This window comes from Mobula birostris, chromosome 14, assembly GCF_030028105.1.
Source record: "Mobula birostris isolate sMobBir1 chromosome 14, sMobBir1.hap1, whole genome shotgun sequence".
Classification (NCBI taxonomy): domain Eukaryota; kingdom Metazoa; phylum Chordata; class Chondrichthyes; order Myliobatiformes; family Myliobatidae; genus Mobula; species Mobula birostris.
The window spans coordinates 87,741,210-87,768,941 of record NC_092383.1 but is presented as its reverse complement, the minus strand read 5'-3'; the positions used below and the strand labels follow the sequence as shown (position 1 = coordinate 87,768,941).

At 42.4% G+C, this 27,732-nt stretch overlaps 1 protein-coding gene across 1 annotated transcript in view; it reads right to left on the bottom strand.

Annotated features, from left to right (window-relative positions):
• Positions 1-12,700: 12,700 nt before the first annotated feature.
• The window catches only part of LOC140209541 (CMRF35-like molecule 5), a 36,226-nt gene continuing 21,194 nt past the window's right edge, over positions 12,701-27,732 (bottom strand). Inside the window, exons 4-6 of the mRNA XM_072277802.1 lie at positions 26,346-26,440; positions 15,324-15,379; positions 12,701-13,352 (exon numbers count right to left, since the gene is read on the bottom strand). Coding sequence (XP_072133903.1) covers positions 13,230-13,352; positions 15,324-15,379; positions 26,346-26,440 — 274 coding nt within the window. The 3' untranslated portion in view covers positions 12,701-13,229. The remainder of the gene's footprint in view (positions 13,353-15,323; positions 15,380-26,345; positions 26,441-27,732) is intronic.

The following is a 27,732-nucleotide window of genomic DNA, read 5'->3' as shown; positions in this document are numbered from 1 at the left end:
CAGATGCTAGCAATCTCCTCCCTCACTTCCCACAGTAGCCTGGTTGACATCCCATCCAGTCCCTGTGACTTATCTAACTTGATGCTTTCCAAAAGCTCCAGCACATCCTCTTCCTTAATATCTACATGCTTAAGCTTTTCAGTCCGCTGCAAATCCTCCTTACAATCGCCAAGATCCTTATCTATAGTGAATACTGAAGTGAAGTATTCATTAAGTACCTCTCGGATCTCCTCCAGTTCCATACACATTTTCCACTGTCACACTTGATTGGTCCTATTCTCTCACGTCTTATCCTCTTGCTCTTCACATACTTGTAGAATCCCTTGGGGGTTTTCCTTAATCCTGTCTGCCAAGGCCTTCTCATGGCCCTTTCGGGCTCTCCTAATTTCATTCTTATGGTCCTTCCTGCTAGCCTTATATTCTTCTAGATCTCTATCATTACCTAGTTTTTTGAACCTTTCGTAAGCTCTTCTTTTCTTCTGGCATTTCCCCAAAATATTGGAAGTTCAGATTGAAGTAAAACATTAAGATCATTTTCTCCTCATAAATGCTACCTGACCAGCTGAGTATTTCCCACATGATCCACTTTATGTTGTACTTTCTGTGTGGCTCAGTCCAAGGACCAGATCACCCTTCTTATCTGGGAATTTATTGCTGGAATTGGCAGAGCTGGACTGAGTTGAAGAAATGTGTGAGAGGTGAGAGTGAGCCTTGGTGGGCAAGGGGACAGGTGTGTAGCTTGTTACTCTCCTCCTGCTCCAGTCTGAGTTGGTTCAATGTCTGATCTCAGAGCAACTGTCTTTGGGGAAGTGACCAGTCAACAACAGAACAGTTAGCATCTGGGACCTTCTTGTCAGGTCAGTGTTTGACAGTCTATTCATACCCTTCCAGAAGTCTGGGGCTCTTGGAGTGTCTTCATAGGCTGGGATCCCCAGTAAATGAGGCTGCTGTCCTTAGTTGCCCCAAGATGAGGCACTGAGTCATGGACAATGTGAGTGTGGGGGGGGTGTTGGGATTCCCAAGGTGTGATTTTCAAACTTTGGAACAAAAGTGAAGTAGTCAACATACCTTCAGAAATCTCCAGGGAAATGGTAAACCTTTTGTTCGGAATCAACATTGCCCTTTCTATCATGCACTGGTACAACCCTTCATCACTCTTCATTAGATTGTCCACAGTTACTGAAAGAATGCCTTGTACCTTGTTATCAGTCATTGTTATTCGTCCTCTTCAGTTGAAACCACATCAGAACAACCAACGTAAGGATCACCTGTACACCATTTTTTCACGTAATCCTTGTATTCCTGATCATACTGGCATTCCACGGTGATTGATTGTCCCACTACTCCTCTGACCTTCTCAGGTCCAGTTAATGCAGTTGAGCCTGCAGGCACATTGATGATGAAATATTAAGTACACTGCATCAACACAAGGCAATTTCATCAATATAAACTTGTCATTTCTACTGCTCAGAGCTTCAAGTTAACAGTGAAAACAAAATCACTCGGTGTGACATTTCCAACCTGCCTGTATGTTGGTTCTTGATTAACACAGAGTGAATTCTGGGGAAATAATTCTCACTGTGTTTCAATGAGGGGAGTCACCACCTTTTTCTCAGGGGCGATTAGGGATGAGTAATGAATGCTGGCCATGCCACTGATGCCGAGCTCACAATCATAAAATACATTTAAAATTTCTGCCAATGCATTTTCTTTATTTACTCAGACCATCACAATTAAGAGACAAAGTACTTTTGCTGAGTTTTTAAAAATTTTAACATTGTCCCCAGCTGCCATTCACAGTTTGCCAATTTGTGATTGCAGCCATTTCTTCTCCTGCAGGTGAATATCCAGGCTGGGAATTCTACGGAGCGACAGTTTCCGTGGATGATTTGCCACTGACACGCTCCCCAAAAAAATTTGGTCAATCTACGTTGGGTGACCTCCTGTTTGCACAAATGTTGGTTAGGTAGAGCATAGAAAGAACATGGAAACCCTACAGCACAATACAGGCCCTTCGGCCCACAATGCTGTGCTGAACATGTACGTACTTTAGAAATTACCGAGGGTTACCTATAGCCCTCTATTTTACTAAGCTCAACGTACCTATCCGAGAGTCTTTTAAAAGACCCTATCATATTGGAAAGGGTACGGAGGAGATTTACCAGGATGCTGCCTGGTTTAGAGAGTATGCATTATGATCAGAGATTAAGGGAGCTAGGGCTTTACTCTTTGGAGAGAAGGAGGATGAGAGGAGACATGATAGAGGTGTACAAGATAATAAGAGGAATAGATAAAGTGGATAGCCAGCGCCTCTTCCCCAGGGCACCACTGCTCAATACAAGAGGACGTGGCTTTAAGGTAAGGGGTGGGAAGTTCAAGGGGGATATTAGAGGAAGGTTTTTTACTCAGAGAGTGGTTGGTGCGTGGAATGCACTGCCTGAGTCAGTGGTGGAGGCAGATACACTAGTGAAGTTTAAGAGACTACTAGACAGGTATATGGAGGAATTTAAGGTGGGGGCTTATATGGGAGGCAGGGTTTGAGGGTCGGCACAACATTGTGGGCTGAAGGGCCTGTACTGTGCTGTACTATTCTATGTACTCTATGTATATCCACCTCCACCACTGTCACTGGCAGCCCATTCCACACACTCGCCTCTCTCTGCATAAAAAAAACTTACCCCTGGCATCTCCTCTGCACCTTAAAACTGTGCCCTCTTGTGCTAGCCAATTCAACCCTGGGGGAAAAAAGCCTCTGACTATCCACACATTCAATGCCTTTCATCAACTTATACACCTATAAGGGTGTTGGGACCCTTGTGGTTTGTAGTGGTTGCTGTATCCCACCACCCTTATGGCAAACAGTCCAGGGTATCTCTGGGATCTTGCTGTGCACCTATTGCAACTCTTGAACAGAGTCCCGTGGAATTCATGACAGCAACTGCCATTATTCTCAATGGTTCCTCTTCATCTCCATCACCCTGTGCATGTTCCAACATTAGCAGAACTTCCTGAATTTGCCAGTGTCATTGATAAGAGTACTGCTGAACACTTATAAATAATTCTAAACAGCACATATTGTAAATATAATGATTTACCTGATAAGAGGCTAACAGAGATGAGAACCATCAGAGCAATAGATCCCGTAGTTATGGGGTGTTTCTGACAGTGGAACTCATGCAACACCAACTCCATTTTTCAGCTGTTTTACACCATTTGGGTCTCTGTGTCACGCTTGAGTTGCCCAACTATTTACTTAGTTAGCACAGGAGTAGATTAGTTCCTCTTCTGGCATGACACATATATGCCATGGTGTAAGAAACATTTGATGACTCACTTCCTGACTCGCCAACCAATTAACCACAGACAATGCACCAGTCAGGATAGTGCCGGAATATTTCTCATTCCCTTGGATTTGTGCAGCTTCAAGAATCCTCCAGAAGCTCGACGTCGTCCAGGAATAGTTTCCTTGCATGACCGGCTCTTCGTCCGCCACCCCAAACATTCCCTTCCTGCACCTCAGACCCACTGTGTTTATTTACCCTCCTCACAATGTACAGCACTATCTTGTCCAGACTTCCCCAAATTCTTATCTGAAGCTAAACCTGCCTTCATGCCTCTGATACCCCTACAGCTGATTATTCTCACCAGTGCTGTTCAGTGTCCATTGTCCCACCCCCTGCAGTCTTGAGGACATCTGCAGCTCTGCTGCCTGTGGCCTACCCTGCACTATTGCGTTCCTTCTTCACCCTTAACATTGTAACCTGTGACCGCATTCCTCCACCTCATCTCAGTGCTGACATTTTCCCCCAAGAAACATTACAACCAGTCCTTAATCGATTTCAGACTCTCCCAGGGGACCAATGGCTCAGTTCTAAAATTTTTACGCTTAAGTTCAAATCCCTCCTCACCCTCACTCCTTCCTGAGGGTTAACCAGGGGTATTGATGGGAACCTGAGGGCAATTAATGTAAATAGGTGCTTAATGGTTGGGTTGACCCAGTGGGCTGATCCTCTGTGATTAAAGATATTAGCTTTATTTGTCACATGTACATCGAAACGTACAGTGAAATGCATCATTTGCGAGAGTGTCTAACGCATTCTGAATATGCACTCAGGGCTGCCCACAAGTGTTGCCATGCTTCCATTGCCAATGTAGCATGCCCATAACTTACCAACCCTAACCCATATATCTTGGGAATGTGGGAGGGAACTGAGGCACACTGAGGAAACCCACACAATTGTGGGGAGGATGTATAAACTCCTTACAGACAGAGGTGGGAATTGAACTCTGATCACTGACTGCTGGCACTGCAAAGTCCAAGGTTGAATGTTTAAAGTCAATTTATTATCAAAGTACATATATATGTCACCATGTACAACCTGGAGATGCATTTACCTGCAGACATTCACAGTATATTCAAAGAAACACAATAGAAACAATGAAAACCTGCACACAGCAAGAAAAACAACCAATGTGCAAAATACAACAAACTGTACAAATACAACCATAAAATAATACAAAATAGTAATAATAAACAAACAAACTTGTGAATAAATACATACATGCATACATATTGAGAACATGGGTTTGGAAGTTCCTTGAAAGTGAGTCAAGTTGTGGGAACAGTCAGTGTTAGGGTGAATGAAGTTGAGTGAAGTTCTCACCTTGGATCAAGAGACTAAATGCTTCTGAAACTGGTGGTGTGGGTCCTGAGGCTCCTGTACCTCCTTTCTAATGGTAACAGCGAGAAGAGAGCATGGTCTGGACGGTGGGGTTCTCGATGGTGAATTCCGCTTTCCTCCTTGTAAATGCGTTCACTGGGGAGGGCTTTATCAGGCCACGATGCAACCAGTCAGTATACTCCCCACTGCACATCTATAGAAGATTATCAAAGTTTTAGGTGACATACTGAACCTTCACAAACTTCTGGAAAAAAAGCCTTACACGCGAACTGCTACACTGCCATGCTGTCCAGTATGGTACACCATGCTGCGCGACTACAACTGTAACTCCATGATTTTCCCCTCACCCTGTAACTCGAACCTTTTGTGACATAGCTAGGGAGAATGGGAAGGTACGGTACTCCCTGCATTGTGTTTTTTAAGGAGATGCTGTGGAGACTCATGATCAAATCAGTCCAGATCCCATCACAAGTCATAGTACAAACCTGTTGAAAGAAATATCAATGACTTGAGCTTCAGAAGGTGGGCAAAGCAGGATGCAATGTAGCCTGTGTCACTAGTGAGGCAGTTTATTTCACATGAGAAGTTGAATTGCCTGAATAAAAATTTTACATCAATGTAAAATGTTGGTTTGACCAGATTTGGAGTGTTGTGTGTAGGTCTGGTTGCCCCATTACTGAAAAGCTAGAGCAGGTGAAGAAAATAATTCACAAGAACATTATTTGGATTGGGGGGCTTGAGTTATCAGGAGAAGTAGACTAGGGCTTTTTGCCCTGGAGCAAAGGACTCTGATGGATAGTGTGATTGAGATCTATATAAAAAAAATATGAGCAGCATGGTTGAGGTAGACATTGCTGCATTGCGGAGTTGAATTCTGATTTTTCTTGTAGTTTAACTTTCCAATGTTTGCATGTATTTTTATATAATCACCTATATACATAGAGAAGTACAGCACAGAAGCGGGACCTTCAGCCCATCTAGTCCATGCCATAAGACCATAAACCCATACATATGGGAGCAGAATTAGGCCATTTGGCCCATCGAGTCTGCTCTGCCATTCAATTATGGCTGATCCTTTTATCCCCCCTCCTCAACTCCACTGTCTAGCCTTCTCCCCATAACCTTTGATGTTGTGTCCAATCAAGAACCTATCTAGCTCTGCCTTAAATACACCCAATGATTTAACCTCCACAGCTGCCTGTGGTAATAAATTCCACAAATTCACCACCCTCTGTCCAAAGAAATTTCTCAGTACCTCTATTTTAAATGGACGCCCCTCTAGACTCTCCCACCATACGAAACATCCTTTCCACATCTACTCTGTCGAAAGGTTTCAATGAGATCCCCCCCATCCTTCTAAATTCCATTGAGTACAGACCCAGAGCCATCAAATATTTCTCGTATGATAACCCTTTCATTCCCAGAATCATTCCCCTGAATCTCCTCTGAACCCTCTCCAATCTTTTCTTAGATGCGGAGCCCAAAACTGTTCACAATACTTAAGTTGAGGCCTCACCAGTGCTTTACAAAGCTTCAGCATCACATCCCCGCTTTTGTGTTCTAGACCTCTTGAAATGAATGCTAACATTGCATTTGCCTTCCTCACCACTGACTCTACCTGCAAGTTAACCTTTAGGGTGTTCTGTGCGAGGACTCCCATGTGTCTTTGCATCTCAGATTTTTGGAGTTCCTCCTCATTTAGAAAATAGTCTCAACATTTATTTCACTGACAAAGTGCATGACCATGCATTTTCCACATTGTATTTCATTTGCCAATCTCTTGCCCACTCTCCTAATCTAAGTCCTTCTTCAGCCAGCCTGTTTCCTCAACACTACCGTTGTTGAATGCCAAAACTATTTAAACTGCACACAATTGTTCTGTGAATTTTCCTGTAATTAAGGTGCAGTTGCTTCTGTATTTTTCTAGAAACTTCTTTGTTTGTAGAAGCAGGTGTCACGTCACCTGAATGTCGCTATTCTGGAGTTAGGGTATATGGCAGATTGGATTTAAAAAGCAGCTCAGAAAAATTAAACCTCAGATGCCTGAATGTGCATGAATGCTGCCTCGAGCCAGTGGATATTAACATTCATTTTGAGTGTCCGGAGTGTGGGTGCAAGGAAGGAGGTGTGTGACAAATATATGTAATTCAAAGGAAGCATTGTAGATACATTGTAACTATAGAGTTGTTCCACTGTTACCTTTGATCTTTAGCCTATAAAAATGTCATGTAATATTGGGTTGGGAGACCTCTTCTTATGAGAGTGTTTCAATATGATGCCTGCTGCTCATTTGTTGAGTAAAAAAACTTCTATCTCCACTGGATTCAGTGTCTTTCTGGTGGCTTTGTTCATGTCACAACACTATTTTACAGGTTTTTTGACATCACCGGAATTTGCAGTTATCTGTAGTCTAGTATGAGACAACCACGACTAATTTTAGATTGTTTTCTGCTTTGTCTTTTCAGCATTTCTTTGTTTTGTTCTTCTTTGCTCTGGTAACATTTAATCAGATGGCTGTGAGTAGCAAGTTTCATGCTTCATTCTTGAACCACTGGATCTCAAAAGTAGTAGGATCCAATGAAGGCCATGATAGGGGTGTCTATACTTAGAGGGGTAAATGTTTAAGTCGAGAAACAGGTGGTTCAAAGGGGATCCAGGTGCTAAACTTTTCACACAAAAAGCAGTTGGTATCTCGAATGAACTAGCAGAGAAGGTGTGAAGGAGAAACAGTGACAAGGATTAAGAGGCAGCTGGAAACATACCTGAATGAGCAGACACAGCAGGACATGGAAGTAATGCCAGCAAGTGGGGTTAGTTTAAATAGGCATGATGGTAGGCAGTGGGCTAAAAAATCTCCTTCTATACTGGACAACTTGATGGCTCTGTCACTCAATGAGACATTGCAACAAATTCTTCAAATGAAAAACAAGCACTTCCCCATTTCTGATGTTTCTGACAACTGTGTTTCACGTTTTTTTATTAGTGACCTGTGGTTTTAGTTTGAAATTTTCCTCTGCAGTATGTTGAGGAAGTACTAGGCGGCTTTCATATACTAACCACCCCACCGAGAGCTAGCGTTCTGTTCCAGTAAAAGCTCAGTGAGTGATGATCTGGTCATCAAGTCAGCGCTAACTCCAGAAACCTGGGAACTGAGGGGATGCTGTACTGAGGGAGCTCAGCACTGTTGGAGGTACTGACTGCCACGGCTGTCCTGGGCCCAACATATCAATGCAGCTACAAAGAAGGCATGATAGCAGCTATATTTCATTAGGAGTTGGAGGTAATTTGGTGTGTTGCCAAAATCACTCAGAAATTTCAATACATGTACAGTGGATAGCATTCTAACTGACTGCATCACTGTCTGATGTGGGGAGAGGTGCTACTGCACAGGATCAAAATAAGCCACAGAGTTGTAAACTTAGTCAGCTCCATCATGGGCGCTAGCCACAGCAAACACGACCTCTTTAAAGACTGGTGCTTCAAAGAGGTGGCATCCATCATTAAGGACCCCCATCACCCAGGGAATGCTCTCTTCTCATTGCTAACATCAGGGACGATGTACAGGAGCCTGAAGGCACCCAATTAATAATTCAGGAACAGCTTCTTCCTCTCTCCCATCCAATTTCTGAATGGACATTGAACTCATGAAGACTACCTCACTACTTTTTAAAAATTCTTATTTTTGCACTACTTATTTAATTTAACTACTAATATATATATTTCCTACAAATCCTACCTTGGCGCCTCACCGTGGCGTAGGAGTGACACTGGCCGAACATCAGCGAAGCACGGCGGAGATTCGTTCTCTGGCAGGTCTAACCTAGCCGTGAAGGTGATGTTCCATCGGTATACTACTAGACTAGATCTAGTAGTAGGATCGTGGCTAGCTAAGTCAAGGAGGTAAGTCAGTATATATATCTACTGCAATACAGTTTTTTTCTTTTACTATGTATCGCATTGATCTGTTAAAACAAAGATAACAAATCACCAACATATGCTGGTGATGTTAAACCTGATTTTGGTTCTGATTCTGATTGATGAAACTTTTAGCTGAGCCACTCTCTGATCTTTCAAGTAACTGCAGAATGAGGGTAAATACAAGCAGGCTTTTTCTCCTGAGGCTGAGTGAGACTAGAAAGAGAGGTCATAGGTTGAAAGTGAAAGGTGAAATATCTAAGGGGTAACTGAAGGCGACTTGCTTCATCTGAGGGTGGTAAAAGTGTGCTAGCAGAAGTAGTGGATGAGGTTCAATTGTAACATTGGGGAAGGTTTGGATAAGTGCATGGATGAGAGGGTGTGGAGGACGAACGTCTGGGTGCAGGTAGATGAGACTAGGCAGATAGAACAGATTGACATGGACTAGATAGGCTGGATGGACTGTTTCTTTGCTGTAGTAATCTCCGACTTTATCAAAGTAAATTTATTGTCAAAGTACATATATGTCACCATATACTATCTTGAGATCATTATCTTGTAGGCTTTCACAACAGAACAAACAAGTACAATAGAATTGATAAAAATCACCCCAAAGCAGAGGCTGACAAACAACCAATGTGCAAAAGAAGACAACTTGTGCAAATACAATAAAAAGTGAATTACTAAACAAATAAGCAAGTAAATAAATAAACAAACAGGTAAATGGATGAATACTTAAACAAATGAATAAATAAATAAAACAAAACAAAACCAAGTTGTAGAGTGGCTATGACTGGTGTTGTTTTGTACAAAAATATGTGACTGATTTGCTTTCCTAGACAAGAAGTATGCTACCGCTGTCATCACCAAAGCTGACTTTCGCGCAAATGACCACATTGGCATTTGTGGGAGGTTGCTGTATACTAGTTGGTTTCTGGTTTTGCCACAACTGCATGTGCTCATAACAATCACAGCAACAACAGCTTGCAATTACCCCTGGAGGACTCCTCTGTCAGCTCACGTCATCCAGGCTACTTGCTAATAAGGTTAGTATCAGAATCGGGCTTGATATCACTGGCGTATGTCGTGAAACTTGTTGTTATGAGGCAATTCATAATAATAAAGACCGTGAATTATAGTAAGAAGTATATGTTTTAAAGTTAAATTAGATAAGTAGTGCAAAAAGAGACAAAAAAAGATGTTCAATATCCATTCGGAAATCTTATGGCAGAGGGGAAGAAGCTGTTCCTGAATCATTGAGTGTGTGCTTTCAGGCTCCTGTACCTCCTCCCTGATGGTAATGATGAGAAGAGGGCATGTCCTGCGTTTGGTGGGTCATTAATGATGGATGCCACCTTTTTGAAGTACCGCTCCTTGAAGATGTTAACATTTGATGTAGCAATGTTTATCAAAATATATTAATATATCTGATGTGAACCAGCAGAATGATCGTTCCCCTTGTTCTCGACTTACACCTCCTCTACCCTTCCATTTCTGCGGAATCACTCAGGGCCACACATTGTACTTGCGTGCAAATAAACCTTCCTCTTTCAGCGTAAAGCATCAGTTAACTGTGGCGTGGTGTGGGAACAATCCGTGGCTCTTCTAGCCATTTTACCATCGGCCAGTCATGCTGGTCCACTTTTGTCTTGCCTGGATTGGTGTAGTTGCAGGAATGCTCCAAATTTTTAACATAGCTTGGTGGAACATTGTCTGCTTGACTTTGATCCCACCCACCACCACAATCATCCCGTTCCTGCGAAGTGACTGCAGACTCCTCAGAACGTATGTATTTACTTGTCTCGGCTCCCCCAGTTTCTCATGGGTTGCCATGGCATCATTGAGATATATATATACTTGTTTATTTACTGAGATACAGTGTGGAATAGGCCCTTCCAGACCTTCAAACCTCTCCACTAAGCAATCCCCTGATTTAATCCTAGCCTAATCACGGGACAATTTACAATGATCAATTAACTTACTGACTTTTACTGTCATTGGGCTGGAGGAAACCCATGCAGTGCAAACTCCTTACAGACAGCGACAGGAATTGAAACCGGATCACTGGTATTGTAAAGCACTGTGCTAACCACTACGCTACCATGCCACCCCATACCATGACAGCATTGTGATCCCTACTGATGACTGATCCAACTCTCTCCTACCAATAATGGTAATGGTGGTCTGCTTTCCTTCTTCAATGTCAACCCCTGTCACTACACTTGGGTTCACAGGAAATCAGTCGATCATACAAAAGGTAGGAGGACTTGCCATGAATGTTACAGGACTGAGGGAATATCTATGACTCTGTGTTTCAACTGTTAAAGGGCAGTTGAAATTGTAGGATTACAAGTACCCGGAGAAAGTAGCTGCTGTTAAAAACAGTCGTCCGTACTTGACATGGACACAAAGGGGGCAAGTGTATGGAACAGAGCTCTTGGGTTAAGATCAGAAATGGTGGAATCAGCTATAGAGGTTTGAGTGGGATAACTGAATGATAGATACTGCTTTAAATAGCCAAGAATGATAAGAATAACACATTTTGTGTTTCTATTTCGATTTTAAAAAAACCTTGAAGGTGCACATCGGTATCGTTGTTTTGCTGCTTCCCAGCAAATCTGTCTGGAATATCTGAACCACATTTCAGCCAAATGAAGCAAAACAGTGTTGGGTACATTGATAAGAAGAATCCTTAGAGTTATGGAAAGGATGTATGTTTGGGTGTCTGGCATGGAGATCTGGGTTCCAAGAGATGGGTAATATAAAGATCATGGGCACAGGCAGGAATGTGTCATTCAGACAGAGAGATTGTCTCTGTGAGAGGTTCACCGCACCATCCACCCCCTGGCCCTCTGCCCCACACTTCTGTCTCACTGTCCCCACCACCCTCCGCACTGAAACATGAACCTCCATCCCGCTGTCCCACGCCACTTATCAAACTGAAACACACACACGCACCATCTCATTGCCCCGCACACCTCCATTGCACTGCTCCAGAACCTCGCCCCATTGACACACATACCCTCCCATCCCACTGCCCCACACATCTCCATTCCCTTGCTCCAGGACCTTGTTCCATTGAAACACATACCCTCCCATCCCAATGCCTGACACACCTTCATTCCACTGCTTCAGAACCTCGTCCCATCAAAACTCACCCCCTCCCATCCCACTGAGAAGTTCTCTTATATCCCTTCTCATCCTAAATTATCCTTATATCCCTTCTCATCCTAAATTATCCACGCCTGTGCCTACATCAAGACCAGTACTGGTCTGCTGTTAGCAGCTAAATTAGGTGCACTTGTGAAGTCCTGATCTGCAGTTTCAACCTACAATGTTGACATTTTCTTCTCCTTTCCCACAGATGCCGCTCGATCCAATAAGTTCCTTCAGCAAACAATATTGCTGCAGACTTCAGCATCTGCAGCTCTCATATAGCCACATTGTTACCTTACCTACCATCCCAAATATTGTATCAGCTTTGTATAATCAAATAAGATACAGGAGCAGAATTAGGCCATTTGGCCCATTGAGGCTGCTATGTCATTCAATCATGGCTGATTTAACTTCCCTCTGCTTTAAATAAACCCAGTAACCTGACCTCCACAGATGCCTGTTGCAAAGAATTCCACAGATTCACTACCCTCTGCCAAAAGAAATTCCTCCTCATCTCTGCTGTAAAGGGGCGTCCCTCTCTTCTGAGGCTGTTCCCCCTGGCCCTTGACTCTCCCACTATGAGAAACATCCACCCCAGATCCACTCTGTCTAAGGCTTTCAATATTCAACAGGTTTCAAGGAGATCCCTCCTCATTCTTCTGAACTCCAACAGGTACAGGCCCAGAGCCATCAAATGGTCCTCGTATGTTAACCCTTTCATTCCCAGGATTATTCTTGTGAATCTCCTCTGGGCTCTTTCTAATGCTAGCACACCTTTTCTTAGATAAGGGCTCAAAACTGTTCACAGTTCTATAGGAACCATCCTCTCCACATCCACTTTATCTAGGTTTTTCAATATTCAATAGGTTTCAAAGAGAATTCCCCCCCCCACTCATTTTCCTCATGATTACGGAAAGCACGTAGTCAAATATCAGAACATGTTGTTTTAAAGGCAGTTTATTAACAAACACATTTAATGTTTTTTACACTTTATTTCCTCATCATTACTTGTGAAACAGTAATTATTTGATGAATTGCATAATAGCCCAATGGGGCTTTCACAAACATCTGGTGTTGCAATTGTTTTAAAAAGAAGCTCCATTGAGGCTTTTGACGGCATTTCCTCTATAAAACTAAAAATGGTTGATGGCTCTGTTAGAGGGTGAATCCACAAATTGCTCTTCACTGAGCCTCCTCAATTGTTTTAGTGTAGAGCGTTTACTCCTACTGCTGAAAAAGTGCTCAACAGGTTGCAGTACACAAATGAGGAAGATTTGTCTCTTAACAACACTGACAAGATATCTGCGCTTATAGTTCAATACCCGGCTGAGGAAGTGCCAGCTGAGATGAAGAAGCACATTAACATGTGATCTGATAAATATAACGTGAAGGTTTAAAGTATCAATTACAGAAGCATTATGATTGCAGTCCACTTGTTGAGAATGGATCAATCCTGAATATTGAGCAGTGCTGTGACTAGAAGTTCTCCTCCTTTTCGTGGACAGACGTCTCATGAATATAGCAAAGGCCCTCTTGTGTCTCAGTGCTGGATTTGGTTGTCGTGCCACTCGTGGTACTTCCTCCTTCATCCCTAGAGGACTTGCAGAAGCATGTTGACAATGTTACATGATACTACATCAGTTGGTCTCCACATGAAGAAAACTTAAACTTTGGTGTTAGTGATGGATCCCACCCTTACATGATATATTTTTCACTGTTTTAATTCTTATCAGAATTTAATAGCAACAGCAAAATAACTTGGATGAGGAGGCTAGCTGTACAATTCATTTTACATTACTTTACTTACTGCCTGTTAGATTACTAATGTTGAGGACAGCAGTGAAGGTCCTCTATCTCTGGCGGGTTCAGGGCTTCCTCCATTATACCAGTAGCTTCCTCTTGGTTTTCACTACTGTTAGTCATACAAGTCTCAAGTGGAGACTCAGGAATACCATTGCATTCATAAATAGAAGGATTCTTCATTGCTTTTTCCGTAACAGTTTTGTTTCACCAGTCAGGGTTGTTGGCCGTGGGCTGAACCCCTGAACCTGGAGGACCGGTGGGCCACTCTTAGTTTGACCTCTACCCTTTAACCTGTTTGGCATGGGTGACCCTACCAAGAGCCAAAGCATAAAGCCCTGACTCCTGCCAACATAGCTCTCTGGGTCACTGAGGCATGCAAGCCTCTAAACCCAACGACAAGGTTGTTGGCGGCACTTTACACAAAAGATGGTACGTTGATGGAACTAGAAGAGCCATTTTCTCATTGCTTCAGTGACCCAAGTTCAATCCTAATCTCCAGAGCATCTGCAGATTCTGCATATTCTTCATAGCATTTTGTGGGTATCCTTCCATACCTCAAACAAGTGCTGGCTGATAGGTTAATTGTCTGCAGTAAGTTACCTCTAGTGTGAGTGGGTGGTGGAATTTGGAACATGGGAGAATAAATTCCAGGTAAAATTAGTGAGGAATCGGGACTGTTGTGTGAGCCAGCACAGATTCATTAACATACACAAATTGCTGGAGGAACTCAGCAGGTCAGGCAGTATCTATGGCAAGGAATAAACAGTTGGCATTTCAAGCTGAGACCTTTCATCAGGACTGGACAGAAGGGGAGGAATTGTTAAAATTTAAACAGATTTGTTAAGATTCATTGTGCTAGCCACTATGTGGCACAGTAGCATAATGGTTAGCACAATGTATTCCAGTTCCTGAGATCTGGGTTCACTTCCCGGCACTGCCTAAATTGGGGGATTGCTGGGCGGCATGGCTTGAAGGGTCAAAAGGGCCTATTCCACACTGTATCTCAATAAATATGTAAATGAAGTGAAATGGCCTACTTCTGTGGGATAAGGAAATGTGGAAATGTAGTCATTTCTTCAAAAACGAAAGTCAAAGGATGGTTCATGGAAGGCTAGAGGGACATCTGCAAGAAACTGGGCTTTTGTATTTCCATGCAGCACTGAGGAACAGCCTGGACTGGATTAGGGTGAGGAACTATAGGTCTGATGGCCAACTCACTCGCTGAATTTTTCATCACCACCACAGCTTCTTCCATGAGTTGCTGGGCTTCTTGGGGACCTAGAAATGTACATAGTCCTTCCTCCTTCTTATCCTGAAGAAATAGAAGACACTTTTCTAACCAACTCTTGGACTTGCAGTCAACAAGCCCATACTGAGTCATTAAAGAGCAGCTATAATACTCTTGAAGACTCTTCAACCAGTATTTGGCTAGATGAGCTTATCATTTTATTGATCATTCAACTATGAATGGGTTCATAAGGTAAATTGAACTGTAAATGGAGTCACTGGGCATTGGGCACAGTCACACTTTAACAAGAAGATTGTTTACAATAGTATGATTGACTCAGTCAAAGGTGTTGCCAGCATATTCTATTTTTATAATATTAGAAGTTTAATTGGATTCAGGTGTAGGTTCTTGTTGGACTTAGATTTTAATGTAAGAAAATAAATAATTAGCTTATTCCATTTTTAACACCAGATAAATAATCATTGGGAGATTGTAGCAGATACATGTTTATCATCAGACATTAGATGTGGATTACTTACCCCAGAAGTAGTGACTGAATTAGTCTCTTCCCCAATGTATCTGAATCCTTTCTCACCTAAGCATGATGTAGAAATACATTAGAGAGTTATGATTACAAATTAATACACTGAATCGTTTGCAGTATACACCCAGTGGCCACTTTGTTAGTTAAACCTGTATACCTCGTTAATGCAAATATTTAATTAGCCAATCATGTGGCAGCAACTTAATGCATAAAATCGTGCAGACATAGTCAAAAGGACAGACTAAACATCAGAATGGGGAAGAAATGTGATTTGAGTGACTTTGACTGTGAAATGATTGTTGGCGCCAGACAGGGTGGTTTGGGTATCTCAGAAACTGCTGATCTCCTGGGATTTTCACGCACAACAGTCTTAAAAGTTTATAGAGCATGTTGTGAAAACAAAAGCATCCAGTGAGCATCAGTTCTGTGGGCAAGAACACCTTGTTAATGAGAGAGGTCAGAGGAGAACGGCCAGACTGGTTCAAGCTGACAGGAAGGTAACAGTTACTCAAATAACCACGCTTTACCACTGTGGTGGACAGAAGAGCTTCTCTGAATGTACAACACATTGAATGTTAAAGTGGTTGGGCTACAGCAACAAAAGGTAATGATTATTAGGTACTGTACCTCCTGTACGTAATAAAATGAACACCAAGTGTGTATTCTAAGGAAAAATTATCTTAAGTGTATTGCAGCAGACAAATCTACTAAAACGTAACATCTTTACTTCAAATTGGGCAAGTTAAATAATTTATTATCAAAAGATTTCTCTTTGCAACATCTATAAGCATACAGAATAATATGACACAAAGGACTATAGCTTTAAGGTGTCAGCGTGACTTTAATTCACCATTGTGTAAGTGGTTCAATGATCCAATTGAATCCCACACCCATTTAACAGGGGCTTGCAAATGCATTTGAATTGTTGGTATTGATTTAATAATTTAGTAAATGGATAATTGAACCATAAGGATTGACTTGGATGAATTTCATATACAGAACCAATCTTCCAACTCTAATCCGCTTGGAACGTCATGTTACATTGTCCTTTCGCATACTTGTATCTTGTGTGTGCTGCATTGTATATTGTTTGCTTTCTATGGCTTGATTTACATCTGTAATGCCAGTGCATATTCTTATTCATTGTTTCGACTGAGTACTGCTGCTCTCGAGTTTCCTGCAGGTGTCAGCTGGGGCTCCGTCGGTAACACTGCGAACTAGAGATTGTGGGTTCGAATCCCACTGTGAGGATCTGAGCACAAAGATCTTGCCTGACAATTCAATGTGGAACTTAGGCAGTAAATTAATGAAGATGCTGTCAGTAACTTAGGTTTTATCTGTCCTTTCTGAAGAATGTAGGAAGGTTGTGGAAGGGGAATATTTCTTGTCATTTGATGAACAAAAGTTGTAAACTTAATCAGCTCCATCATGGGTACTAGCCTCAGTAATGCCCAAGACATCTCAAGGACTGGTATCTTAAAGGTGGCATCCATTGTTAAGGACCCCCACCACCCAGGACATGCCCTCTTCTCATTGTTACCATCAGGGAAGAGGTACAGAAGCCTGAAGGCACGCACTCAGCGATTCAGGAACAGTTTCTTCCCCTCTGCCATCTGATTTCTGAATGGACATTGAATCCTTGAACACTACCTCACTACTTTTTTTATTTCTATTTTTGCACTACTTGTTTAATTTATTTAATATACATATATACTCACTGTAATTCAGTTTCTTTACTATATTATCATCTATGCAATGTTCTGCTGCCACTAAGCTAACACATTTCACAACATATGACAGTGATATTAAACCTGATTCTGATTCTGACATGAATCATTCCACTAACTTTATGGAAGGTGCAGATAGTTGGATCATTTACACATCCTGTCTGTTTTCACATTGTCCACATCCAACACACATCAAAATATGTTTTTGTTGTGTGATACACTTTCAGCATTTTTCCAAAGTTTAGTACTTGCTTTATTTATTGGGATTGTGCTGATATAAACTGTTTTGCCAATCATCATTCTTGACAATACCGATATTTCTCCAAGCACCAAAGGAGAGAAAAAAAAGATTTATTTGTCACACAGACATTGAAACATCAGGGTATTCAGTGAAATGCATGGCTTGCAACAACTCAAGTCAGCTAGGATTGTGCTGGAGGCATCTCACAATTGTCACCACATAGCATAGCCACAACTTACTAAACCTAACTGTTTGTCACTGGAATGTAGGAGGAAACTGGAGCACCTGGAAGAAACCCATGTGGACATGAGGTGAACGAACAAACCTTAGAAAGTCTCCTTGCAGACAGCAGCAGGAATCAAAACCTGACTGGCGTGCTAAATGCTGCTCTACTGTGTCACTACTTTTTGGTAGTGTGATAGATTTTCAATATTTCCAAATTTTAATACCTGTTTTAATTATTGGCATCATGTGTTTTGCTGATATAAACTATTTTACAATTCAAGGTTTTGACAATACCAGTATTTCTCAAACATGATAAATTCATTTATGTGAAATACAGAAATGCATGATGTGAAACCCAGATCTAAGCTAAGAATGTTTTCAAATTAAGATTAAATTGAGGTGCTACAGTAACACAGCATTTAGCGCGATGCTGTTACAGCTTGGAACATTCCAGAGTTTGGAGTTCAGTACCTGCACCTTCTGTAAGGAGTTTGTACGCTCTCCTCGTGACTATGTAGGTTTCTTCCAGGTGCTCCAGTTTCCTCCCATAGTCCAAAGACATGCTGGTTAATAGGTCATTGTGAATTGTCCTGTGATTATGCTCGTGTTACATAAGTGGGTTGATGGGTGCTGTGGTTCATTGGCCCAAAAGGGCCTGTTCTGCACTGTCTTGCAATAAATAAAAAATAATAAGAAAATAGTAAATGAATTTTCCCAGTCTCAAAACCCTGCTCATTAAAGGAAATTGAAGGTTACTGATGTCTCCCGCTTTACGAATGGTCACTTTACATCACTTTGCTTTTATGAAAAACCTATATTCGTACCTGTTTTCACTAACTGAATGAGGATAAAATAGCGTTCAGCGTTTGTTTTGCAGCGAGCCATTATAGAGAAAGACTACCATGACTGTGAAGCCTTGCGCGGTCAGGTGTATGCGCATGCGTGTACATGCCTTTTTTTTTCTACAAATCGTTTTTTTGCTAAATTTTCCCAATTCTGACAAATGAAACTACACTGTACATACATTATTTCTACTTTATATAGGCTGTGTATTTATCATGTCATTCCTGCTTTTACTATACAGTATGTTAGTGTTAGCTTAGGTTTTATGTGTTATTTGGTATGATTTGGTAGGTTATTTTTCGGGTCTGGGAATGCTCAAAAAATTTTCCCATGTAAATTAATGGTAATTGCTTCATCGCTTTACGCCATTTCAGCTTAAGAAGGGTTTCATAGGAATGCTCTACTTTTGTAAATGGGGCGGGGGGAACCTGTATTTCACTGTAGTACTCAGGCTTTTTAACATCTCATTGACCCACACAGCTACCATGTAACGTGCCACTTGTGATTCTTTGAACAACGAGCCTCAGTCTATGGTCAGTGAGTTGCTACACAGCCTGGGTGTATGCTAATGGTAGCTTGGAGTCATAGAGTCCTGGAAGCTGTTCCACACTTTCACCACCCTCTGACTGAAGAAGTTCCCACTTAAACACTTCACCTTTTGCCTCTAATCTGTGTTCTCTAGTTCTAGTCTCTCACAACCTCATTGGAAAGAGCCTCCTTGCATTTACCCTATCTATACCCTTCATAATTTTGCACACCTTTATCAAATCTCCCCTCATTCAAAGTTCAAAGTATATTTATTATCAAAGTATTTGTAATCTGTACAACCTTGAGATTCATCTTTTTACAGACAGCTACAAAACAAAGAAACCCAACAGAACCCATTAAAAAAAATTAAAGCCTGCTGAGCACCTAATGTGCATTAAATAAAAGCAAATCGTGCAAACAATAAAAGTAAGCAAATAGCATTCAGAGCAGAAGTTCGTGAAAGTGATTTCACAGACTGTGAAGCCAGCAGCTGATTCAGGAACCCATTAGTTGCAGGCCATAGATTAGATTAGATTAGATTAGATTCAACTTCATTTTCATTGTGCCGAGTACAGATACAAAGCCAATGAAATGCAGTTAGCATCTAACCAGAAATGCAAAGAATAGTGTTATTTACAAAATAACTGCGAATAAAAAGTAAGTGCTACAGCACACAAATATAAAAGTACTGAGACAGTACAATATGGGTGCAATACTGCTTAGCGCTGTGATGTGAGGTTCAGCAGTGTCACAGCCTCAGGGAAGAAGCTCTTCCTGTGCCTGCTGGTGCGGGAAAGGAGGCTCCTGTAGCGCCTATTGGATGGGAGGAGAGTAAAAAGTCTATGGTTAGGGTGAGATGCCTCCTTGATAATGCTTTTCGCCCTGCCCAGGTAGCGTTTAGGGTAGATGTTCTCAATGGTGGGCAATTGGGTGCCGATAATCCGCTGAGCAGTTTTCACCACACACTGGAGTGCTTTGTGGTCCGATACGGGACAATTGCCATACCACACTGAGATGCAGTTGGTGACTATGCTCTCAATGGTACAGTGGTAAAAGTCTGTCAGTATCCTGGAACAGAGGTACAGTTCAGCCCAGAGACGGGTAAACCTCGTGGAGCAGTGCGCCGAACTGGTCCGTCCCTCACCTCTGGCCCCAACATACTGACCCTTTCAATCTGGTCTTGTGTTTAAATCGTCCAAACCTTTGGGTTGTTTCTCAGTCTCAGACCCAAGCCCCGCCACTTCAATACGCTCTCGGGCCCGTCCCTGCCGACTCAGTTTGGCCCATACCTAATCTTTCCAATTCAGCCCGGCACTTAAATTTGGGTCTTTCCCTACAACTTGTCCTGTTTATCCGCCCTACGAGTTGTGAGTTGTGTCATAGAAAGTAGCCTGGAATGATAAGGAATTTAAAACAGTGTGGCTTGGCATAGCAAATTCAGAAGGGAGCAAAGAAGGAATTTTTTCACCCAGTTGGAATCTGGAACACACTGCCTGAGAGAAGATGCTGAAAACAGAGGACTCACAACATTTTCAGAAATCCCTAGATGAGTCTTGAATGGCAAAGGTAAATGGGATTATTTGGTATTTTCTGGTAAATGGGAAGAATGCTGACTTGATAGAGATGTATAAGATGATAAGAGGCATAGACAGAGTGGACAGCCAGTTTCCCATGGCAGTAACCACTAGTATGAGAGGACATGCTTTTAAGGTGATTGGAGGAAAATATAGAGTGGGCATGTTGGAGGTAAGTTTTTTTTTGCAGAAGGAGTGGTGGGTGCACAGAAGGTGTTGTTAGGGGTGGTAGTAGAGGCAGATAATGTACAGTAGGGATGTTTAAGAAGTTTTTAGATAGGCACATGGATGAAAGAAAAATACAGGGCTACGTACGAGGGTTCTTGGAGTAAGTTAAATGAAAGATCAACCGGAGTGCAGAAGACAACAAATTGTGCAAATGCAAATCTAAAGAAATAGCAATAAATAATGAGAACATGAAGTAACAAGATAAAGAGTCCTTAAAGTGAGATCATTGGTTGTGGGAACACCTCAATGGATGGGCAAGTGAGTGTAGTTATCTCCTTTTGTTCAAGAGCCTGATGGTTGTGGAGTAGTAGCTTGTTCCTGAACCTGGTGGTGCAAGTCCTGAGGCTCCTGTACCTTCTACCTGATAGAAGCAGCAAGAAAAGAGCATGGCCTGGGTGGCAGTGTCTCTGATGATGGATGCTGTTTTCCTACGACAGCTTTTCATGTAGATGTGCTCAATGGTCGGAAGGGCTTTATCCATGACGTACCGGGCTAAACCCCCTATATTTTGCAGGATTTTCTATTCAAGGGCATTGGTGTTTGCATACCAGGCCATGATGAAGCCAATCAACACTCTCCACTATGCATCCGTAGAAGTTAATCCAAGTTTTATATATCATGCTGAATCTCTGCAGACTCGTAAGGAAGAAGAGGCGCTGCCATACTTTCAATAGACAATAGGTGCAGGAGTAGGCCATTCAGCCCTTCGAGCCAGCACCGCCATTCACTGTGATCATGGCTGATCATCCACAATCAGTACCCTTTTCCTGCCTTCTCCCAATATCCCTTCACTCTGCTATCTTTAAGAGCTCTATCTAACTCTTTCTTGAAAGAATCCAGAGAATTGGCCTCCACTGCCTTCTGAGGCAGAACATTCCACAGAACCACAACCCTCTGTGTGAAAAAGTTTTTCCTCAACTCTGTTCTAAATGGTCTACCCCTTATTCTTAAACTGTGGCCTCTGGTTCTGGACTCCCCCAACATTGGGAACGTTTCCTGCCTCTGCGTGTCCAATCCCTTAATAATCTTGTATGTTTCAATCAGATCCCCTCTCATCCTTCTAAATTCCAGTGTATACAAGCCCAGTCGCTCCAATCATTCAACATATGACAGTCCCGCCATCCCGGGAATTAACCTCGTGAACCTACGCTGTACTCCCTCAATAGCTAGAATGTCCTTCCTCAAATTTGGAGACCAAAACTGTACACAATACTCCACGTGTGGTCTCACCAGGGCCCTGTACAACTGCAGAAGGACCTCTTTGCTCCTATATTCAACTCCCCTTTTTATGAAGGTCAACATACCATTAGTTTTCTTCACTGCCTGCTGTACCTGCATGCTTACTTTCAGTGACTAATGAACAAAGACTCCTAGATCTCGTTGTACTTCCCCTTTAACTCACAATTGCACTTGTCTAGCACAGATCCTTTGAAATAGTAACAACCAGGAATTTAGGATTGCTCACGCTTTCCACCTCTGTTCTTCTGATAAGGACTGGTCATGGACCTCCGGTTTCCCTCTCATGAAATTCACAATCGATTATTTCCTTGGTCTTGCTGACACTGAGCGAGAGGTTGTTGTTATGACACCTCTCAGCCAAGTATTCAATCTCTCTCCTGCATGCTGATTCATCACCGCCTTTGATTCAACCGACAACAGTGGCATTATCAACAAACTTGGATATGGTATTGGAGATGTGCTTAGCCACACAGTCAGAGGTGTAAAACAAATAGAGCAGAGGGCTTCAGGGCTATGGGCACCTGTCGTGACAGAGATCTTGGAGATGTTGTTGCCAATCCAAACTGACTGGGGGCTGCAAATGAGGAAATCCAGCATCCGATAGCAAAAGAAGGCATCCAGGCCAAGGTATTGGAACTTATTGACTAATTTTGAGGGGATGATGGTGTTAAATGCTGAGCTGTAGTTGATAAAGAGCATCCTGACGTATGCATCTATGCTGTCCAGATGTTCCAGGATTGAGTGAGGAGGCAATGAGGCGTGGACCTGTTGCTCCAGTATGCAAATTGGATTGAGATCCAAATCGCCTCTCTGGCAGGAGCTGATATATTTTATCATCAGTCTCTCAAAACAATTCATCACTGTGGATGTAAGTGCAACTGGATAGTAGTCATTGAAGCAAATCATCATACTCTTCTTGGGCACTGGTATAATTCAAGCCCGCTTGAAGCATGTGGGTATCACACACTGCAGAAGTAAGAGATTAAAGATCTCAGTGAACACACCAGTCAGTTGATCAGCACAGGTCTTTAGTACGTGACCAGGTACCCTGTTCGGTCTGGATGCTTTCCTTGGATTCACCCTCCTGAAGGCAGTTTGCACTTCAGCTTCAGATACTGAGATCAAAGGGTCATTGGGAGATGTGGGGTTTTCATGATGGTTCCTCCATGTTCTGATGGCCAAAGCGTGCATTGAAGGCATTGATCTCATCTGGAAGTGAAGACCTGCTGTCTTCCATGTCACTTGATTTAGCTTTGTAGGAGGTGATAACATTCAAGCCTTGCCACAGCAGTTGAGCATCCGTCATTAATTCAAGTTGGGTCTGGAATCTCCACTTTGCCCGCGAGATGGCTTTCCGGGGATCATACCTGCACCTCTTGTAGCTTTCTTGATCTCAAGACGTGAATGCCCCTGGTAAAGCCCTCAGCAAATTTCAAATCTCATGGATAATCCAGGGCTTCTGACTGGGGAAGACTCTGAATGATTTAGTGGGGCACGCTCATCTACAGCTGTTTCTGTTAAGTCCATTAAAACCATGTGTATACACTCAGATCCCTAAATGAGTGCTTGAACACGGCCCAGTCCACTGACTCAAATAATTCTGTAATCATTCCTCAGCCTCCCACGACTGCCTCTCAGTTGTCCTCATCTCTGGAGCCTTGCTTTTTAGGCTGTCCCTGTATGCAGGTAGGAGGGGGACAGTCAAGTGATCCAACTTACCAAAATACAGCCAGGGCAAGGAATGGTAGGCATACTAAGCATAGTGTAGCAGTGGTCTGGTATGTTGGGACCTCTGGTGCTACAGGTTATATGGTGATGATAACTGAGCAGGGTTTTCTTCAAGCAGGCCTGGTTGAAGTATTCAGCTATAATTTGAAATGCATCGGAATGGTCTGTTTCTTGTCTGCAGATGACATCGTGCAGTGTTGTGAGTGCTTGCTTATAGTCTGTCGCTGGTGGTATATCAGCTGCCGTCAGGATCATGCATGAGAACTCATGGGGCAAGTAGATTGGTCTGCAGTTGATCGTTAGATGTTCCAAGACAAGAGTACACCTGTTTGACAGAACCGCCACTTTGGAGCACCAACAAGAACTGACCATAAAACACATGTCTCCTCTCTTTTCCCTACCAGAGTCTGCAGTTTAGTCCATTCTGTTAATCATAAATCCTTCAGTTCTGACTGCTGCATCTGGCGTATCCGTAGATGACCAAGTTTTGTTACAGCAAATAATTGAGCTGTTTCTCACCCGCCTCTGAAACAGCAGTCTCGCTCTCAGATCCTCAATTTCTTTCTTCAGCGAATGCGCATTCGTCAACAAGATGCTGGGCAGAGAAGGCCTTATCCCTGTGGGCGTCAGCCTGGCGTGGACTCCCTCATCCATCATGCTTTCAGCCATGGTGATGATCCATAAACACGCCGCGTGTGACTGCTCCTCATTCTTCGGTCAATTGTGAGATCTGAAGATCATTGATGTGATTTAAAAGTCCATTGTTAAGAGGAATGACTCTATGATTTGTGCATCCAAATGACAACAGAAAATCCTGGAATCACTCAGTGGAAAGAAAAATATAATCAAGCTTCACCCATCATTGAGTACATCTACTAGGAGCAGGAGCACTGCCACAAGAAAACAACATCCATCATCAAGGGCCCTCACAATCCAGACTATGCAGCACTCTTCTCACTACTACCATCGGGCAGGAGGTACAGGAGCCTTAGGTCCCAGACCCAAAAGGTTCAGGAACAGTTACTACCCTTCAATCATCAGGCTCTTAAACCAACGTTGATAACTTCACTCACATCAACGTTGAGCTAACTCCTCAACCTATAAACTCACTTCTAGAGGCTTTACAACTTGAGTTCTCAGTATTTTTACTTACATTTTTATAATTTGCACCATTTGTCTTTTGCACATTGTCCATTTGTCAGGCTTTTATGTATAGTTTTTTGTAAATTCTATTGTATTTCTTTATTTTCCTGTAAATGCCTTCAAGAAAATGAATCTCAAGGTAGTTCATGGGGAAATAGACACACTTTCATAATAAACTGATTTTGAACTTTGAACTTTAAAGAATTCACAGTGATGTGAAACATTAACTGTTTCTTTTCCCATAAATGTTCCCTGACCCGATGAGTTTTTCCGTCATTTTGGATTTTTATTATAAGTTGCTAACATCTTCAGTTCTATGAATTTTCAGTTGTAAGTGTAAGTGTAGTTAGGCTCTGCTCAGTGTGGAGAGCAATGGAAGGGACTGCAGGGTGCAGGAGATCCATTTAGCTGCTCCACCATTGCTTGGTAATGCATAGCACAACCAGACAAGTTGGTCCCATAAGACCAAAATCCAAGATTATAAGCAGACAGGTACACAGGAATTTACAGAATGTGCATGATGAGTGTTCTACAATAATTCTACAACATGGATCAGACTTACAGTTTTTTTGGATATGTTTGATGGAAATATATATCTAGTGTCCCTTTAATCAAATTGGATCCCACCCACCCTGCGTATAGACTGTTTGTCCCACTCCCATCAGGGAGGAGACTATGCAGCATCCACACCAGGACCACCAGACTCAAGACAATTACTTCCTTCAACCTGTCAGGCTGATCAACACCTCCCAGCTATTAATACATCCCACCACCACTACCTACACATCACCTTGCATCACTTTATGTACGTACAATCAGTCTATGTAGTTAACAGTTACTCGCACATTGTGCTTTATAGGATTCCTTTTAGATTTAGGTGCGCAGTAGTGTAGTGGTCAGCGCGACGCTATTACAGCTCTGGGCGTTATAGTTCAGAGTTCAACTCCAACGTCATCTGTAAGGAGTCTGTGCGTCCTCTCCGTGGGATGCGTGGGTTTTCTCCAAGTCGTCTGGTTTTGTCCCACAGTCCAAAGACATACCGGGTAGGTTAATTGGTTATTGTAAATAGTCCCAGGATTAGGTTAGGATTAAATCAAGGCTTGAAGGGCCAGAACAGCCTATTCCATGCTGTATCTCTAAGTAAATAAAAATACATAAATATTTCTACTTATTGTGTTTTTGTTCTTTATACTGATTGTTTTTTTTTAGATGCTCCATCACTTCCGGAATAACAATGATTTTGTTCTCCTTTGCACTTGTGTACTGAAGAATGAGAGTACGCCATCTTGAATCTTGAGTCTGGAGCTTTAAGCCAGGAGTTTCCTTCGTGTTGCTCTTTTGTATGATTCAAGTATTATTATATCATCGGGGGGGGGGGAGAGAGGGGGGGGGGAGGGGGGGAGATAGAGAGAGAGAGAGAGAGAGAGAGAGAGAGAGAGGAACTCTGGGAGAATTCCAGGCTTTCCTCTTGAGCTCACCCATTGAAAACAGGAAGTTTGTTCTTTAATTTGTAATTGAAATGTTGAAGTTGTTCAACTTACCCACTGCTGAATATTTTCTATATCTTATGATGAAAACAGCAGCGATAATCACAATTCCAAACATGATTCCCAGACAGACTGATAAATTTGTGGTACTATAGGAGAGAAAATTGCAGAGTTTGTTTCTCCAAAGCTTATTTTTGTACTCTAAATAATATTGTGATGGTATTGGGTTCCCTGTCTGCAAAGCTTTAAACTCAAAAGAGTATTTTAAGCCCTATCTGATATAGATATCTACTGGTACCCTCACTATAGGGAGGGTATACTGTATTCACTTACTCTACAGTGACTAACTTGCTTCTCTATCCAGTCTCCATGGAAAGGTCCAGCTGCCAACACACACTGCTTGAGCGGTTTGTCCTGCTTTCTATCAAGCAAAAGATACTTCTAGCTAACAAATAAACACAGATATTTTATTTTTAACAATATATGTTTATAGATTCATAGAATAGTACAGCACAGTACAGGCCCTTCGGCCCACAATGTTGTGCCGACCCTCAAACCCTGCCTCCCATATAAGCCCCCACCTTAAATTCCTCCATATACCTGTCTAGTAGTCTCTTAAACTTCACTAGTGTATCTGTCTCCACCACTGACTCAGGCAGTGCATTCCACGCACCAACCACTCCCTGAGTAAAATACCTTCCTCTAATATCCCCCTTGAACTTCCCACCCCTACCTTAAAGCCATGTCCTCTTGTATTGAGCAGTGGTGCCCTGGGGAAGGGGCGCTGGCTGTCCACTCTATCAATTCCTCTTATTATCTTGTACACCTCTAGCATGTCTCCTCTCATCCTCCTTCTCTCCAAAGAGTAAAGCCCTAGCTCCCTTAATCTCTGATCATAATGCATATTCTCTAAACCAGGCAGCATCCTGGTAAATCTCCTCTGTACCCTTTCCAATGCTTCCACATCCTTCCTATAGTGAGGTGACCAGAACTGGACACAATACTCCAAGTGTGGCCTAACCAGAGTTTTATAGAGATGCATCATTACATCGTGACTCTTAAACTCTATCCCTCGACTTATGAAAGCTACCACCCCATAAGCTTTCTTAATTACCCTATCCACCTGTGAGGCAACTTCCAGGGATCTGTGGACATGTACCCCGAGATCCCTCTGCTCCTCCACACTACCAAGTATCCTGCCATTTACTTTGTACTCTGCCTTGGAGTTTGTCCTTCCAAAGTGTACCACCTCACACTTCTCCGGGCTGAACTCCATCTGCCACTTCTCAGCCCACTTCTGCATCCTATCAATGTCTCTCTGCAATCTTTGACAATCCTCTACACATCTACAACACCACCAACCTTTGTGTCGTCTGCAAACTTGCCAACCAACCCTTCTACCCCCACATCCAGGTCGTTAATAAAAATCATGAAAAGTAGA